Genomic DNA, 14459 nt, shown 5'->3' on the forward strand with positions numbered 1-14459 from the left:
AAACAAAAATGTTTCTCTTTAAAATGAACAGCAACCCCAAAGGAGAAACCAAAACCAACTGGATGCATGTGTCCATGACATTTTCAGTCTTAATTATATTCTCTTTGGAACAGACAGGAAGGATACACACAGTTTAAGGTCACGTATCCATCACTAGAGACAAGCTCTGCAGCTGTTGGGGAGAGCCCCAGAGACCGCGACTGGGTCTGCTGATAACAAACTACTGATTATCTTGGAGGTACAGAGAGTAGAAGTCTTCCTTCCACACTGGCCGTGCAAAGGAGCGTGAGCATGACCTTTAGGACAGCTCTCCTCTAACACATGATGTTAGCTGTCCGAGACCAGGTGAACAGCATCTCTGGATGCTGAAGTATCATAGCAAATTTACTATGAGGGGTTTTTTTGTTGGTTGTTTTTTGTTTTTTGGAGATGGGGTTTCTCTCTGTGTAGTCCTGGCTGTCCTAGGACTCGCTCTGTAGACCAGGCTGGCTCTGAACTCACAGAGATCCACCTGCCTCTGCCTCCTGAGTGTAGGGTTAAAGACATGTGCCACCACACCTGAATAACCATATGTTTCAATGAATGAATGTTATTAGGTCCACAAAAAAGTCTACTGACTATAAAGCAGTGACTCTGCATGGCCACTAAGCCATCGCTGTAATCAGACAGTGACTGCACGGCCACTAAGCCACCGCTGTAATCAGATAGTATTGCCGGTGTTTGGAGTTGAACCCAGGGTGGCCTGGAACTTGGTTCTTTCGCTTCTGCCTCCAGGCGTGGGCTACTGAGACTGGTTTAAAGTGCTTTAAATTCAGTGAACATGGGGTCAGCGCAGATTCTGGGCACTCTACTGAGACATGTGAGCATCTGGGTAAGTGGTGTGACTGCCTGGGAGAAGTGAGAGAAAAGGCAGAGACAGATTGGGTGCTGGGTGTCCTCTCAGTTATTGCTTTCTAAATAATCCTAGTTCCTAAAAATTCATAGTTATCAACTCCCCAGACAGGAGGACTTTACCCCATCTTACCAGGCATCTGAGAACAGAGAAGACCTACCTGCTTATACAGCCAGCCGCGCCTGACCACAGGGGCATTAGGGTTCCTTTTAATTGAATTGGACCTTTTCCCAAAATTATGAACCTTTTTGGAGGCCCGTGATGTCTAAACAGGAAAGAGGACAGAACTATTAAGAGCTGCAGCCTTAACACTGTCTCCGTTTTTACAATTTTCATCTTTTCCAGATTTCTCTATTACTTGCAGGAAAAATTATAATTCCAGTTTTGCTGCCTTATTTCATATATAAGAACTCTTCACAAAGAAATATGATTTCTAGGCCACTATATTAATTTTCCATCTAAAATTTTAGTTGACTCAACAGAATACCCATTTCCTCATACAAACATCCTTAATGTTTACAAAATTACTGAATATCTTATCTCAAAATCTAAAAGAAATGTAGGTCATTAAATTTTTATTAATTTATATTTGAAGCTATTCTTTCTTGTCAGTTACTGCCAATATAATTAGTACCATGCAGGGAAGACCTACCTGCTTATACAATAAAATGTAATTATTATTCTCTAATCCCAATTTCAGTCTATAAAGAGTATTAGCAATAGATATAAAGTAGTACTTAGAACTAATTAAGAATAAGCAGAAGCACTTACCCTGCCCACGGGGCTCATAGGATGCACAGTATAATCTGAAGCCATGTTGTAATTGGAAGCTTCATTTATCATACTTATGGGTCGCTCCTTCTTTTCTTCAGATGTCATGGTTGCAACAGTCCTGAAAAACACACCAATGCTACAGCCTGCTGCAGCTCTTGGGAACGGCTTCAGAGAGAAGCCTCCCTAGGCTGTAAAGATGGCCTTCTTTTACATAATTTGACCATAAAGTAATACTTAAATGCTATCCCCACTTTAAATAAATCCAACAGTTCTATTTCTAGCCTAACATAACTGAGCATCATATTGAAATGGGCATTATTATAGATATTGCAATTTTGACAAACTAAAAAAAAATCAGTTACAAAGATTTGAACAAGGTGATGCCAGTCACAAGGCACTGAGCTCAATTCTGTCCACCTGAATATGCATGTATCTAAACACACACACACACACACACACACACACACTCTCTCTCTCTCTCTCTCTCTCCCTCTCTCTCACAACACATACTCTCTCACACACACACACTCTCACACACACACACTCTCCCCTTCTCTCTCACAATACACACTCTCTCTCACACACACACACACTCGTACACACACACACACACACACACTCTCACACACACACTCTCTCACACACACACTCTCTCACACACACACTCTCTCACACACACACTCTCACACACTCTCACACACACTCTCACACACACACTCTCTCTCACACACACACTCACATGCGCACACACACCGAGTTCCAGAAATAGAGGGCAGCGGCAGCAAACAAACAAATGAATATGTACAGCGATGGTCAATCATCGAAGCCCTAACTGAAGGTCAAGGAAGTGGGTGGCTTGGTTCAGTTGAGAACACAGTGTGCATATTTTTTTTTTAGCCTGACATCCTGAGCTCTAGAGCTGAGAGCCAGAATTTAAATTCTTGTGAAACAGATTCTAAAATTACATTCCTAAGGAAAAGAATCAGATCATGTTTCTCTTAGTGGTAAAGAGCTGACACTGTTCTATGTGACCACAAATGTCCAGATAACACTGTTTAACTGCACTGCGTTAGACATGGGTTACAGTAATCCTGTGTAACCCCGCTTTGAGCACAGGCACTCCATGAAACGACTTACTGGTCATTCACAACAAAGATACAGTTGTCCTGGGATGGCTGTCCTGTGACTGGATGCTTGCAGGTTACTTTCCTTTCATTGTGGCTGAAAGAAAAAACAAATTCTGTATAGATACTTCTATAATCATATATGGTTTCTAATATTCTAGCAGCGAGGCACCTACTTTAAAATTCTGACATCAGAGTCACTGAACAAATCCATGTTACGTGCGGCTTCTATACCATGAAGCCTAGCCCTTCATTCCGTCTCAAACTTCAGCTGTCTCCTCAATATTTCATAGACAAAGTCCAGTCTACCAGACCTGTTTCTACTACACCTAGTATTTTACAGGGGAGACACAAACCTCATTTACCAGCCTTCTTTAACTTGGGCCTAATTCAGGCACATTTCAGAGAGTAAACGCTAAGTCATACATAGGAGACATGCTAAACAGCACAGGGATACTGGCACACTAAAGTCCCATAAAGGTAAGTAAGTGCATATTTAAATTAAATTCTCTTTTAGCAGTTTCATACATGTGCATCCTAATAAAAGATGGGCAGGCAGAGAGGACAATGTTTCTTACCTTTTCCTCCTGCTCCTCTGCAAACCTAATGCTCACACATATTTGCCATTCTTTCCCATAGTTCATCAGGTTTGCTCTGGTCTGGATTTTACTTCCAGACCAAAAATATCCTCAGTTTTGCTACAATGTGTGTTTGGCAATGTCTTCTACAGAGGCTCATACATTAGAGAATAAACTGAGCACAGCACAAATCTATTTTTGCTTACACGTTCTTTTTTAATCTGGAAAAACACTACAAAGGTAGAAAACTGCATCTAGCAGACTCAGCCACCTAAACCGACAAAACATACATCTTCCTACATCTCCAATGCTACATCCCAGTTGCTTTTAGTTCAGTAGCTATTACGAAACACACCCACACTTGCCAATGATTCCTAGGCTGAGGCCCTTCCCAAGATGCCCACTTCCTCAAACTGTAGTTCCCTTTCAAGGCAAGAATCCTGTCATGGCGTCCTCTGCATTACTAAAGAATCCTGCCATGGCACGCTCTGCATTACTAACGTGTGCCACCGCACCTCCCGCTCCGGAGATTACACCGTTACTCCTCTGCCACCAAGTAAAGCTGTGTTTGCTTCTAATCCCTCTTCTCCCTCTGGGCTTGTCACTGCCTGATTTCCACCCTTCCCCCTTTGTTACACACGCAAGTGTGACACTGTACAGGCCATGTGTATGCATGTTGTACGTCTAGTGACTTCTTGCTCTTCTGCACTCTACGGTTTACTCTGAGACAGGCTGTCTGAACTAGAAGCTTGCTGCTTAGGCTGGGCTGGCGGGTCTTTCTCTGCCTCTTAGAGTTGGGGTCATAGGCATGCTCAGCCACACCCAGCATTTGTATGTGTGCTCTGGGAACTCAGGCCCTCCGGCATGCAGAACAGATGCTCTTAGCGCCCCCAGCCATTTCCTCAGCCTCAGCACATTTAAATTCTGGGCTGCTGCTGAAATTCAGTGGTGGAGCACACGCTTAGCATGTCTGAGGCTCTGGGCTTAAACCGTAGGCACCAGTCACAAAACGAAAGAAAAGAAAACTTGTCAAGGGATCTGCTGGTCTTCATGCATGAAAACAGAAAGCAAAGAGGTTAGACTTTTCTATGTTGTTTAAATGTAAATTTGTGTTTCTAAGAGAATTCTTCCAAAAGAGGATAAAATTCAGGTCTTGAAACAAAACATTCCTACAGTCAGGGAATGAATGAGCTCCCTGTTGTCTTGAAATTCCCAGCAGCAAGGGAGGAAAGCCACGTGTTTCTAGAGGGGATGTCCATGTCCTGTGTGTGTGTCCACCAGAAGACATCGGAATGTGACAGCTAGAAGCGTTACTGAGTGCCACTGGAATGACGGAGCCTACAATATGTTCATGTTTATAATGTGCAGAAGAGCGGTCCACATCAAAGTACCTCCGAAAAGGCCCCAGTGCCGAGGGAGGGAAGCCTGCTCTGCACCACGACAGCCCAGAGTTCCACTGAGTGGGAAGCATCATTTACTCTCCTGCATTTCTCTAGACACAAAGAATGATACAAACATACCTATGAAGTACCACATACCTACATGATAAACAACGTACAAAAATAATCGCTTCAAATATAAACTCTAATAAAATTATGGGATGAAATAAGAAATTGTTTTCTGTTAATGACAAGTTGAATTTCTAGTTTCTTTTCTTTCTTTTTCTTTTTTCTTTTTAAATTTATTGTGTATGTGTCCGTGCATATGGTCAGAAGGCAACTGGTGGGAACTGATTCTTCCCTTCTGCCATGAGGTTCCAGGTACTGAATTTAGGTTCTTAGGCCAGTAGCAGGTGCCTCAACCCACTGAGACATTTCTCAGGCCCCAAATTTCTGGTCTCTAAAATGATACAAGCCAGAATAATTGAATAACCTCATGCTTTAGCCCACTAATGAATGGAAACCATTGTTATAAATCCTGCTATGCGGTAACGCCCACATTGTATTGATCTTTAGAGTGTAAAAATCAACCAAGAATAACAGATACATAAACTTATGGCGAATGACTATGTCCCATATTAAGAGAAAATTTTATGGGACAGGAGTCTGAGTGATGGGCGGAGTGCTTGTCTAGCCTGCATCAAGTCCGAGGTTCCACTCCCATGACTCCATCTTTGTTGTTGTTGATCTTGCCCGGTTTACTTGGGTGCAGATAGCCACAGTGTCCTGGCATCGTGCACACAGACTAAGTTCAGAGTGCACTTTCCTTGGCCTTTACTTTCTGGTTAGCTGATACGCCACAGCTCTCCTCCTCCACAGTCCTGTCAGTCACAGTCCAAGTCCACGCCTACCTCACAAAGGCAAATGTAACAGTCATGTTATAAGCCAACACGGACTAACTACACAGTCAACTCATGACCTTATCTATAACCATAGGGAAGAAAATAAATACACGAGACTATACTGTAGCATCTTGAAGGAAGGGCTAAGAAACATCCTGCTTTTCTGACACGGCAGCTTTCCGTGTGGTGTAAAGACAACCCCCATGCTATCGGAGCATAAACACTGCGTGTTTTACACGGAAGGGGGAGGAGCCATCCCTGCTTTTTTCCTCCAGGAAGGTTAGGGAAGGCCAGGACGATGATTTAATCTGAACACTAAGATTTCTTGAGGTTTTCTGCATAGTCTCAAAAATGTAACATTTTGGCCAATAACTACAATTCTGGCTATTCTTAGCACTGCAACTGTGTTCTGTAGAAACATTTGCTTTTGCTGTAATTTAGAAAAAAAATCATGATATATTCATTTCATTTCTGTAACTGAAACAAACTTTCTGAGGTTGTGAATTAATAAGAGAAAGTGTTTACTTTGGTGATTCAGTTAACAAACTGTTCCATTACTTGGAGCCTTCCAGGCAGGACGTCACGGTGAGTGAGAGCAGTGGTGGTGAGCAAGCGCTATGCCCCTGGCTGCAGGGACCCTGAGGGGCCCTGAGTGTGAGCATGTTGTCCACGGCATAATCACCTTTAGAGAGGCCCACCTCTCAAAAGTTCCAGTGCCTCTTAGTCTAGGGACCAACATGTGGGCCTCCGAGGGACATTCAGTATACAAACTAACTTCAGTGACTAATAGAAAGTGAATTCATCTTTCCATTAAGAAGCAGACAGTGAAACCACTACTAATATGTTACCCTAACAGCTAATGTAATCTTTTGGAGTACTACACCCAAGCAAAGCAAGCTTGTCGGGCAGGGTTTTCTGTAACTGGCAACACAGCTGGAAATATACCCACTACGAAAAAAGTTAAAAAAAAAAAAAAAAGTATGTGTTTTTAGAAAACTGTCCAAAAGATTGTGTTTCTGTTATTAAGTTCAGATCTAAGCCCACATGGCCCATGAGTCCTCTCAAGGCAAAGAGAAATGGATCTGATTTAGAGTAAGCAAAACAGATTGCACAGTGAGGCTTGGCAGCTGAAGCCTGCTTGCTAGCTCTTCTCAAAGCCCCAGTAACAAGGCCAGCATGTGCCTTGGACTTCTACAGGGGCCCGATCCACAAGTCACCACATACCTGTGAGCAGGAGGCAGAGGGCCTGTAGGAGCCCCGGAAGCTGCTGTGCTTCTCAAGTAGGTCAGAAACCTGTAGCAGCAGCTTGAAGGTGAGCTTGCAATGCACTTTGTGCACACGCGCGCCCAACTGAAAGAGCTCCAGCGCTCATGTGCTTTTCCACTGTAGTTACAGCTCAGGGCTGTAACACAAGACACCACAAGACACCACAAGGCAGGTACATTTTCTGGCTTGATGTGATGTTGGAGAGATTTTTGTCCATAGAAGTCATTCAGTAGCCACCATCATTGACAATCAAATCTAATTAGCTTTTAAAAACATGCCTGTTAGTTGTTAAGTTGATGGTTTCTATACTGACTCAAAATACTGTTTCTATTATTATTAAATGGAAAATTCACTAATGCTTTATATAGTAAGCTATTTATTCTCATTTTAATAAACAGGAGGAAAATATTATTTTGAAATCTGGCTGCCATAATAACTATTTCAACAACTTATTTACAAACTAAAAATACACTGGTATACGAAACTGGGCCTACAATTAAACTCAATATTTTAGGAACAAAAAAGAAGAAAGCCAGAAGCACCCAGATTTTCTTGAGAGAAACCCACTTCTTAGGCCTTGGTTATGTGGGAAAACAAGCCTAGGGTTAGCAACTCAAAGACGTAATTGTTTAAGAACATGAGAAGTACACATTTCCTGTCCCCACATTCGGTTCTAAATGCCACTTGCAACTCAGCCCTAAATGCTTCCAGACATCCTGCTTAACCTCAGGGACCCAGTACCTACCATGAGGATTCTCCGTAGGACTTAACTCCTCTTCACCCTTCTCTCCCCACTTAGGAAACAGATCGCCTGGGGTGTCTTGGGAGAAAAGGGAGAGCACGCGTGTGAAGACTATTTTGCTCTTCCCATGGCAGCACGCGCAGACATCACTAGTGCCAGCTCTCACAGCAACAGTAGGAGCCACAGAGCCAGCTGTCTGCTGCACGAGGGACTGGGCCTGACAGCACTCATAGAGCAATCCCTCTGGAGTGGCTAAACACTGCTTTCACCAGGGCAGGGAGGGACAAAGGTCCTCCCCAGGACAGGCTGCCTTCCGGCAAACAGCTATGCTCTCTCCAGTCTCCTTCCTGACTCACCAGTCAGTGACAGTTCTGGTTTTGTCCTCACCATCTGGTGCAATGGCACCCAGAACAGGTAGCACAATTTGCTCAGAAGTTCTTCTCAAGAATAGCAGTGGCAGGGAGTGCGGGGCAGGGCACATGCAGCCTGGCTAGGGGTTCCTCTGCTCTCTGCCTCACCAATACCACTTCCACACAAAGCTGTCATGAAACCTCCAATCCCAATTTCATTTAAACTCAATGCCTTTCTATCTTGCTATGTATGCTCTAAAGCTCTGTAATCATTCCCCCTCCGCCTTATAGTCAGCTGTTCCAATAAAAATTAACACCACAGCAGAATTAGAAACCTTATGTCACATTCCCCTATCACAGGTACCACGGACTACAAGTGCCACCAACTCTGTGGCATGCATCACAGCAGCAGGAACTGAAAATCGGCTCGGCCTAAGCACCTCAGTGGGGCCAGAAGCTGGGTGGGAAACCTCGAGCATACTTCGATCAGCCAAGTGGAAGCTGGAAGCTCCTTTTGGACCAGAACCACAACACTGCAAAGCGGGGGAGCACACACACCAGAGGTTGTATAAACTGTCCTTTGACAAAACCTTTAACAATAAAAATAGCACATGCATTACATACACCTATAGAAATAAACTCTTAGAATAGATCCTAAATAATTCTGAAGTAACTCAAGAATAAATCAATTAGCACCAAGCTAGTTAAAGACAAAATGTTCCTGTCACATTCTCCCTGGTGTCACGACAGGGTTACATCTCAGACCACTTGGTAAATCAAAGACAGAAAAGACTAAAATAATTTTAACATATCTTTTGGCCTGCAGGCAACTTGGATAAATCTGACTTAGGATGTTCATTTTAGTGAAAAGAAGCACTGTGTGGTTAAGACAGAAACATGAATTTAAGATGGTCATACAAACTCAAGTGTAAAGTACTAGGCCATGTTATCTCGGTAGTGGGCAGAGCGCAGGAGAACAGCCAGCCTAGAAGATCTCAGCCACAGCTGTGCTGAGTGACGCTGGGCATCCTCCAGGGCTCCCTCAGGGGCGGGAAGGGGTCAGGGTCTATACTTTCATAGGACAATCCGACCACGGAACTACACCCACTGGAGTGCTACACTCAGAGGAGTTTACCTACTTCTTAAATAAAAACTTGAAAAATACCATATACAGTTGTGTATCTGTTATATACCACATTTTATCTGATCCCTAGACATTTTGGACATCACCTTAATCTACCCCACTGTCTCCTATCCATTCTTCATACTGTACAACTGTAAAATGTACAGCAAAGAAAAACAACAAAACACACAAGCTCTACCCTTCTGTAAGGATAAAGTGTTTGGTGGCATCTAGGCATACTAATGAGTGTGACATAGTCCTTACCAAATAGTGATAGAATTAAATGTGCTAGAAGAATTAGTTACTAAAAACAAATATAACTGGGTACTTCCTTGCTTTAGAAGATTTTTGGCTACTGTCACCATCTTTAATATGAAATAAAATGACACAGGCAACTACAATTTAATGAACAAGGAACACTAATAATATGGCTTATGCTTAGAATTTATTGTTGAACGATCTAGAGTGCAAAGAGCATATATGAAGCCACGTAGCAAAATAAAAATGATTACAGGATACATTACAGTGGTTTAAAAGATACTTTGAAAAATGGCAATGGAACTTGTAAAAAATAATTGTCACTAAAGTCCCAGGATAGGTGGGAATTTATAAAACAAAACTCAAAACCTCAACTGGAAACATGCAAAAATATTCCATTTGTCATTTTAAAGTAATAATGTGACATTAAAAATATATAACCGATAATTTCATGAATTCAGATAACTCTACCACCCCCTCAAGAATGCTAATTAGTAATATTCTGTAGTAACATAGACTAAATAGACATTAACTGCCCCGAAAAAAAAAAAGAAAAAAAAACCTGTACCAATGGGAAGGAAGCAAACAGGAAGCCAGGAAAAGCCTAGTTCAGTGCCTAGTTCTTACACTCTCACTTCAGACATGTGAGTTAACACGGTTTGAAGTGGCCCAACTGCCCTGCTGCACGCGAAGCACGGGTTTTAAGAGTCAGACTGACTAAGTGCATAATCCAATTCTAACAGGAAATGCCAACGCGCGAGAGTGTTCTGTCCTAAGTGTACCAGGCGCATGCAGTGCCTGGGGAGAGCAGCCGAGGAGGTGGAGCTGGGGTTACAGATGGTTTGAGACACCATGCAGATGCTGATAACCAGTGTGGGGTCCTCTGGAAGAGCAGCTGGTGCTCTTAACCAGAGCCAACTCTCCAGCTTCTTAATTTACCTCTTCTCTCCACTGTATTTACTTATTTTTAGAAATTACACAAGCTGTATTGAAACAATTATTTCATGAGAATTAGGTCAAATAACATCCATGTGAAACAGGATAAATTTCCTTTAAAAAGAATGTGTCGTTCTTTGCACAGAAAATGCTTTTTACTCCTTCAATGAGCACTGGCCACACAGCCTCATACAAGTAAATAGCCAGGAGGAGTAACTACTGTAGGCGAATATGGCAGCAGACAGAGATTTACCCACGCACTTCCTGTTCAGCTTAATCAACAAGTAATTGCTGCCACGTGGCACTGGGGCAAGAGTGGGATAAAAACCCACCCCACAAGAGCCCCTTCCTTTAGCAGATAGACAGTGCAACGACTGGCCACGTGGGCAGATGTGCAGGCCCAGGTCGGGGGCTTGAAACAGGGCTGGCGTCTGAGTGCACCGACCCTCAGACGGCTCTCAGGGAGTGCGCAGCTCTGAATGTCCGGAAGATGGAATCTCTCCTCTCTCACTTCACTTGTGTAGTAACTTTAGTTATGCACGTATGCCGAAATGCTAATTTGCCCAGTGTTTTGTTTTGCTCATCACAAGAGAACAAAATACATCGTTTAAGCTGAAAAGGGCTGAGACAGTCATCTGAGCTTACCACACTAAAGTCTTCCATTGCTTTAGAGCCAAGGAAACTTTGAGGCCCATTTTAAGTCCTATCCCTACAGCTATGCTTACCGTCTTTCTGTCAGAGTTAACTGCCTGTGCATTCAAACAGAAGTTAGAGCAGTCTCTTCTCACTTGAACTTTGCCAGCAGCCAATGACCTCTGATGTCATAATGACCTCTGATGTCATAGTACCTCAAACCCATCTTTGTCTCAGCTGTGTGCCTCATCTGCTCCAAGGCATACTTAGGTTTAAAATGCAGCCTTTTAAAACATCTTAAAATATTTTAAGCACATTCATGATAAATTTTTAAAGGGAATAGAAAATATTCACGACTTTTCCATATACAGCACTTACTGAACTTTCTAGCTTTGGGCAGAATCTTAGATGGAAGCTGAAAATTCAGTAAGTTCAGGGGAAAAACGTGACTCATACGGATGTCAAGTTAAACAAAATGAACTTGAAACCCTTTCTCTATGCTTCCAAATATGTGGTAAAATATACTATACTGCTAAGGCAGCAATCTAGTCCTTAAATTTGGTATCAACATAAAACATTCATATAAAATATATACAATAAATCACTTATTTGTCATATAAAATTGAAGCAAGACATTATTTATTAAGAATTATTGCTGTTTCCTCCTATAAAACATCTATTCTTAAGCTGAAATCAAACTGCTACTGAACCTTCATGAAAAGCACGCTGCTGTAAATACCGATAGGACAGGGCTGCAGGAGCTCCAATATGTACACCATAAACAGAACACACCTATATGACAGCCAAGAATCTGTAAGTAAAAGCGTGTTCGAAAAACAAAAGGAGGTTTACGCAACACAGTTTTCTTATATCAATGCTTTCAAACTAAATCAATCTATGTGTTATAATTCACAGAAACATGAATTGGCATTGCCAGTAAAAATATATGTTTCTAAAATTTCTTTTGATGGGAAAAAAGACTGCCTCTAGTATAAAATTTTCCGCTAGTATTTTGTTCTGAAAGTTTAGGTTAGCAAGGATTCCTACTTTGAATCGCAACACAGAAATGAATCACAACACAGAAATAGCCCCGGATCAGAGAAACAAAGACAGTTTTTTTTTTCTTTTTTTCGGAGCTGGGGTCCGAACCCAGGGCCTTGCGCTTGCTAGGCAAGCGCTCTATCACTGAGCTAAATCCCCAACCCCAACAAAGACAATTTTAATTAACTGTTCATCAACTTAAACTACATTAAAAATTTAAGACATTACGCAATAATATTGTCTATATTTTTTTTTTACAAGAACATCTGGGAATTATTCATCTAATTCTGAGTAGGGGGAGTATTCAACTTTTCATTTGAGTAAATTAGAAAATTAAGATAAACAGATTTTTAAAAATAACAATTCTTGGCTTTAAAGTAATGCATGTCTACAACATATTTACGCAGCTGGAAGTTCAGGACAAGCTAAGAGGAAGGTTTCCCAACACTGATGTCTTAAAATGTTCAAGCCATCTGAAAGTCAGACACATCTCCGTGACTGTAGTAGTGAGAACTATTTATGACACCCAAAGCGTGGCTCTAGGGCAGCAGAGGGCTTGCTGCTCGGCCTCTCCTGTCCTGTCCTGTCCTGTCCTGTCCTGTCCTGTCCTGTCCTGTCCTCCTGCTGAGCACAAGGCAGCAGGAAGGAGACTCACTCACCGTCTCCGCCACACCACATCCTTCAAGACTCAGCTACGGGCACAGAGGACCTGGGGTGGAAGATGCCACTCCTTTGTCTCAGAGCAGCTCCGGGTGAGGATGAGTCCCGTGAGGACCAACACTAAGGAAATGCACTGTGGCTTTCGGGCTGGCCTGCCACTCTGAAGTCTGACACTACACTGACGTCACTCTAGCCTGTCATTGCAGCCGCAAATTAAAGCAGTTTCTCCAGGAAGAATGTGTTATGATTAAGCTTGCTTTCTAGCCAAAACAAAAAACAAAACCCTGACTTCAATTTCTTTAAATTTGACATAGAAGATAGGGTAAAATAAAATATCAAGGTTTATGATTACAGATAGCTTTGAAGAAAATGCTTAGTGAGAAATTTAAAAGAAGTTCTCTAATTGGACATTTTCCAGCTTTATATACCACACCAACTAAAAAGATACTCCACTGGAAATGTTCCCACCCACTCTGCTGTTTCCAACATCACTACTTATTGTTTCAAAATTTCAACAAATTCCTGGATTTTCACCACCCAGAAACAATGATATCTGCTCAGAGTAACTGCCTGTGTCAGGTACCTTATGAACTCACGTGGGCCTCCCTAGTGACTGCTGCTAAAGCCTGTGAGGCAGCCCTGCCCAGGCACCATTACTGTTACACTAGTGGTCAGAAGACAAAGTCCCCGTGCATAGGTGGGGATTCACAGGACGCTACCAGTGACTGCTGTCTTACAACAGCACTGGCACTCCCAACTTTCATTCTTTGATGACATTCTATCAGTTAGCTAACCTTAATAGATGCTCATTTTCAATTTCTTACTATAAACAAGCAAAAATAAAATAAAATAAAACCCACCCAACCCAAAACAGGGTATTGGCTGTCTTAGTGCTTTTTTCTGTATTTAGCTACCTAGGATAATGCCTAGATATAGACTGGATCTCAAAGAGTGTGTATAGTTTTAATTTTTCTCTTTATTTTGTTCTTTCTTTCTTTCTTTCTTTCTTTCTTTCTTTCTTTCTTTCTTTCTTTCTTTTTTTTTTTCTACTCTAATTCTCTTTTTCCAGGAATTATTTTGGGGCTAACTCTATGTAAACACTGGAGCCCGGAAGCTGCAAAAGCATCTCCTGCAGGAGGACCTGATTGAGGACTGCCTGGGAGACCCAGATTGTTGGCACAGAGGATGCCAGCCAATCGGGAGCTGCTGTTTAAGAGGTGCTGTCTTGGGGCGTGGGTGGAGGTGTTGAGGAGCCTGCACAGTGCTCAGAGAGCTGCAGCATTGCTGTCTCCCCTCTGCTCCTGGAGTCTGTGCCATTGACTCTGCACCACCTCAACTCCAATCCCCAAGGGCAGGCACAGGCAACACTGACCGCAACCTCCCCTCTCCTTCCAATTCCCCGTCACACAGTCCTCCCCTCTTCCCCTTCTCTTCTGAGAAGGTCCCCTAGGTACCAACCCACCATGGCACCTCAAGTCACTGCAGGACTAGGAACATCCTCTCCCACTGAGGCCAGTCAAGTTAGGGGCATAGGATGCACAGGCAGGGAATGGACTAGGGTAAGCGCAGTTCTTGAGGAAGAAGACCAATCTGCGTACCTACTGCACATGTGTGGGAGAGGGGGTGCTAGGTCTAGCCCATGTGTGCTCTTTGGTTGGTGGTTCAGTCTCTGGGAGCCCCAAGAGTCCAGGTTATTTAACTCTGTTGGTCTTCTTGTGGAGTTCCTATCCCCTCTGGGTTCCTCAGGAACTAGAAAATATTAACCTGAGTGAGGTGACCCAGACTGAAAAACGGGCATGCA

The 14459-nt window shown here is 42.7% G+C and overlaps 1 protein-coding gene across 6 annotated transcripts in view; it reads right to left on the bottom strand.

Annotated features, from left to right (window-relative positions):
* Plekha5 (pleckstrin homology domain containing A5) overlaps nucleotides 1–14459 on the bottom strand; it is a 179960-nt gene that overhangs the window by 74594 nt on the left and 90907 nt on the right. For all 6 annotated transcript variants that reach the window (XR_004388254.1, XR_004388253.1, XM_032905496.1 and 3 more), the window contains exons 4-6: nucleotides 2804–2887; nucleotides 1664–1784; nucleotides 1053–1157 (exon numbers count right to left, since the gene is read on the bottom strand). Coding sequence is in view for 4 of the 6 variants with exons in the window: in XM_032905496.1 (XP_032761387.1) it covers nucleotides 1053–1157; nucleotides 1664–1784; nucleotides 2804–2887 (310 nt within the window). In the remaining 2 variants the exon portion in view is untranslated. The remainder of the gene's footprint in view (nucleotides 1–1052; nucleotides 1158–1663; nucleotides 1785–2803; nucleotides 2888–14459) is intronic.

This window comes from Rattus rattus, chromosome 6 (genome assembly GCF_011064425.1).
Source record: "Rattus rattus isolate New Zealand chromosome 6, Rrattus_CSIRO_v1, whole genome shotgun sequence".
NCBI classification, from domain to species: domain Eukaryota; kingdom Metazoa; phylum Chordata; class Mammalia; order Rodentia; family Muridae; genus Rattus; species Rattus rattus.